Source organism: Sardina pilchardus, chromosome 12, assembly GCF_963854185.1.
Source record: "Sardina pilchardus chromosome 12, fSarPil1.1, whole genome shotgun sequence".
Lineage (NCBI taxonomy): Eukaryota > Metazoa > Chordata > Actinopteri > Clupeiformes > Clupeidae > Sardina > Sardina pilchardus.
In genome coordinates, this window is record NC_085005.1 from 32,778,081 (window position 1) to 32,783,080 (window position 5,000).

General features: G+C 45.3%; 1 protein-coding gene across 1 annotated transcript in view; it reads right to left on the bottom strand.

Moving 5' to 3' along the window:
• parp1 (poly (ADP-ribose) polymerase 1) overlaps positions 1-5,000 on the bottom strand; it is a 31,226-nt gene that overhangs the window by 15,476 nt on the left and 10,750 nt on the right. The window contains exons 5-8 of the mRNA XM_062550377.1: positions 3,142-3,238; positions 2,191-2,307; positions 630-806; positions 108-261 (exon numbers count right to left, since the gene is read on the bottom strand). Of these exons, the coding sequence (XP_062406361.1) occupies positions 108-261; positions 630-806; positions 2,191-2,307; positions 3,142-3,238 (545 nt within the window). The remainder of the gene's footprint in view (positions 1-107; positions 262-629; positions 807-2,190; positions 2,308-3,141; positions 3,239-5,000) is intronic.

Consider the following 5,000-nt stretch of genomic DNA (forward strand, 5'->3'; position numbering starts at 1 on the left):
CACACACACACACACACACACACACACACACACAGGTTCTGATCAGTCTCATTGATAACTGTCCATCAAACCTGTGGGGTTGTGTGCGCTGCAGTACCATGCCCTACCTGCAGGGGGCGCCTCTGGCAGGGCTCTGGCGAGGGCGCTGGGGGCTCCAGCGGAGGCCGTGGGGGCAGAGGGGGCAGGGGGGGCATCTTTGGGGTAGACGCGGTCCTGCCTCTTAAACTTGAACTTCTTCAGGAAGGCCACCTCGTGGAACTCCTACACACACACACACACACACACACACACCAGTCAGCACAATCAGAGTGTGAGGGGAAAACACACAGACAACAGGAGACAACCAATCAGAAAGAGGTATGAATACAGACAAAGACAAATCAACTAATCAGAGAGAAGGTTTCACTTTGGGGGTGGCCCAGTCCTTGCAGTTGGTTGTGTGTGTGTGTGTGTGTGTGTGTGTGTGTGTGTGTGTGTGTGTGTGTGGTCTCACTCTGGGGGTGGCCCAGTCCTTGCGGTTGGGTGTGAGAGTGTGTGTGTGTGTGGTCTCACTTTGGGGGTGGCCCAGTCCTTGCGGTTGGGTGTGAGAGTGTGTGTGTGTGTGTGTGTGTGTGTGTGTGTGGTCTCACTTTGGGGGTGGCCCAGTCCTTGCGGTTGGGCGTGAGGGTCCTGTAGACGCACTTGGTCCAGGCGGAGATGTCTCCGTTGCAGTAGTACGCGTCGCTCTTGAACACCAGCTGCCCCTGACACGTCTCACACGGCTTCAGAGCGCCAAACGCCATGCAGTCCGCCAGGCTGTCCACGATCTACACACACACACACACACACACACACACACACACACACACATATAGACATAGACACAGACACACAGAGACACACACACATATAGACACAGACACAGACACAGACACAGACACAGACACAGACACAGACACAGACACAGACACAGACACAGACACATATAGACACAGACACAGACACAGACACAAACACACACAGTGCAGAGTTTAATCATCTCAAACACATCCTGGTAGTTCCTCCCTACAGTAAAGTAAGTAAAGTAAGTTATTACTCTTTTGACTATAACAAAGTGAGTGATTACTCTTTTGTAAGTCAGCTATTACTCTCTTGACTTTACTAAAATCAGTGATTACTCTTTTGACTACTAAAGTCAGTTATTACTCTTTTGACTACTAAAGTCAGTTATTACTCTTTTGACTACTAAAGTCAGTTTTACTCTTTTGACTACTAAAGTCAGTTTTACTCTTTTGACTACTAAAGTCAGCTATTACTCTTTTGACTACTAAAGTCAGCTATTACTCTTTTGACTACTAAAGTCAGCTATTACTCTTTTGACTACTAAAGTCAGTTATTACTCTTTTGACTACTAAAGTCAGCTATTACTCTTTTGACTACTAAAGTCAGTTATTACTCTTTTGACTAGCTGCTACTTAAGTCAGCTATTACCAGAGAATGTCTAATAAGGGGAGAAGGACCACTAGCGAAATACTTCCGCATGGTACTGCAACTAGAGGGCGATCGCGAGCAAGTGATGAATTAATGGGTAGCAATGGAGCTGAACCCCCCAGTACCACATTTCTCGTTATATAATTTTTTCTCCTGAAATTGCATTAATGCATGCGATGCAGGATAACTTGACTTGACAATCAGCTGACCAATACAATTTTCAATATGTGTTGTTATTCCTAAAAACCCTTTCAAAGTTTTCATGTCACGTGACACAAGCGAACCACTTTACGGCCATACACCTAAAAGAAGGTTCAGCTTCACGACGGTCGTAATCGGTCGCGATTGTCGCGAGCATCCATGAGCTAAATGCTAGCATGTTACAGGGAAAACGGCCCATCCTATGAAAAGCAGAAAGGACATGAGTGACTTTTTATTTCATTTCCAGTGGAAAACCTATACTCAGGTAGCTACTACGACAATGTACATTAGGAAATGAAGTTGTCAACTGTGAAAAAAACGAGTTCTAGCCGCTTAGCCCCATAGACCCATAGACCACAATTCATGTATCACTTGCTCGGCAACGCCCCTAGCGGAATTTCAACAGATTGCATGAACAATCCGGTACAATGGAGTTAATAGGAAGTGGACCGGCTCTCCCTAAAGGGGCTCTGCTATTACCCTCTTGACTCTGACCCTTGACCTCTGACCCCAGCTTACGTTGGACTCCCCAGAGGGCACGTCCTGGCCGTTGGCGATGAGCAGCTCCTTCATGTCGTTGGTGGAGCAGAACTTCTTCAGCTTGTCCTTAATGCCCCAGATCAGCTGGGATTGGTCCTGCACACACACACACACACACACACACACACACACACACACGCACACACACACACACACACACAGATGTTATGTCCAGTCACAAGCCAAGAAGCACTAACTTAAACCAATAAACATCAACTTGATCTCTGAGTGCCTGTAACAGGATTTAATCATTTCCCCTCCACTCCATCATCATCACCATCATCATCATCATGATGAAGGCTGAGCAGCATCGCATGGTGTCAATTAAGACTCAAATGAATTACTCTCAATGAAATATGACGCCTCCTACAATCCATACTCAAAAGTTTACCTCTTCCAACTTAAAATGTATAGAATTAGGCAGATGCACTCTGCTAAGCGTAATGAAAACACATCTTTGAGTCTTCAGTCCATTCAATACAGCCACTTGATGGTCCTCAATCAAACGCAAACAGAGACGAACATCCCTATGGATTACTGTGTGTGCCATGCAATGCAAACATTACACCAGTGTTTCCTATGTGAGAACATGATTCATTAGGCCTACAGGTAGGCAACAGTAGTGTGTTAATAAATGTGAATATGCTAATGATTCATTGTGCCTAGGCAACAATAATGTGTTAATAATGTGAATATGTGAATATGTTAATAATGTGAATATGCTAATATGTTAATAATGTGAATATGCTAATGATTCATTGCGCCTAGGCAACAGTAATGTGTTAATATTATTGTTCTGTCAATAATATGAATGCCTGTGTGAATGGTGTGCTCAAACTAGTGAACAAATTCAATCTTTCAAGATGCCCATCATTCACACACACACACACACACACACACACACACACACACACACGTGATCACACACACCTTGAGCTGCGTCTCCAGCTTCTTCTCCTCTTCCTCGGCCTCCTTCTTCATCTTCTTGGGAGCGCCCTCTCCGTCCGGCTCATCGCCCTTCCTCTTCCTGGAACACACACAGAGGAAGATGAGGAGGAGGAGGATGAAGACTTCCTAAAGTCTTTAAGAAGTCTTCCTCCTAGCACAGCTTTAGATGTATAAGGACACAACTGCATTTAATGCAGAAAATCAATGCTGAGATCATTTCAGAAAAGAATCAAGCCTTGTTTAGAGGACAGCTCATAAGATCTCTAATTAGTATTGTTTAGAGGACAGCTCATAATAAGATCTCTAATTAGAATTGTTTAGAGGTAAAGCTCATAAGATCTCTAATTAGTATTGTTTAGAGCACAGCTCATAAGATCTCTAATTAGTATTGTTTAGAGGGAGCTTTCTCCAGGTGGTCCTCATAAGATCTCTAATTAGTATTGTTTAGAGGGAGCTTTCTCCAGGTGGTCCTCATAAGATCTCTAATTAGTACTGTTTAGAGGAAGCTTTCTCCAGGTGGTCCTCATAATATCTCTAATTAGTACTGTTTAGAGGACAGCTCATAATAAGATCTCTAATTAGTACTGTTTAGAGCACAGCTCATAAGATCTCTAATTAGTACTGTTTAGAGGGAGCTTTCTCCAGGTGGTCCTCATAAGATCTCTAATTAGTATTGTTTAGAGGACAGCTCATAAGATCTCTAATTAGTACTGTTTAGAGGACAGCTCATAAGATATGTAATTAGTATTGTTTAGAGGACATCTCATAAGATCTCTAATTAGTATTGTTTAGAGGACAGCTCATAAGATCTCTAATTAGTATTGTTTAGAGGACAGCTCATAAGATCTCTAATTAGTATTGTTTAGAGGACAGCTCATAATAATATCTCTAATTAGTATTGTTTAGAGCACAGCTCATAATATCTCTAATTAGTATTGTTTAGAGCACAGCTCATAATATCTCTAATTAGTATTGTTTAGAGGGAGCTTTCTCCAGGTGCTGTGGAAATGAAACCAACACCTCTGTTCTCAGGTGACTCTATTAGCTCGTCAGCACTGGGTACGGAGGGACTGGCATGCCATCCTGGAGCTGGGTACGGAGGGACTGGCTCTTGCCCTGGCATGCCATCCTGGAGCTGGGCACGGAGGGACTGGCTCTTGCCCTGGCATGCCATCCTGGAGCTGGGTACGGAGGGACTGGCTCGTGCCCTGGCATGCCATGCTGGAGCTGGGCACGGAGAACCCGCACGCTAATCCAGAGGTCATTAGAGCCTGGACAGGGGCAAGAGCACAGGGGCATCTGCCCCATAGAGGGCAAAAATAGGAAACCAGCCCACCACCAATACTCCACCCCACACCAGTACAACTCCCTCGGCTGACACCCTGACTTGGCTCCAGGTCTCTGGGCAGGTCATTAATGAGTGACACACACACACACACAGGAAACATTCAATGTGGATTAACCCTCCCTAGACACAACAGTGAGGTCATCTTCACCACAGAGCAGACAGCAGATCAGCTATCAACAAGAACATCCATTACTGCACACACACACACACACACACACACACACACACACACACACACACACACACACACACACACACACACACACACACACACACACACACACACACACACACACACACACACACACACACACACACACACACACACACACACACACACACACACACACACACACACACACACACACACACGGCAAATGTCCAGCACAGGGGGCAGTTCCCAGCCCCGGGGAGGGGGCACGGGGCTATAAGAGAGCCTGGGGCAACTCCACGCACTGCAGCAGCAGAGGAGGAGGACGTGCTGTGTGTGTGT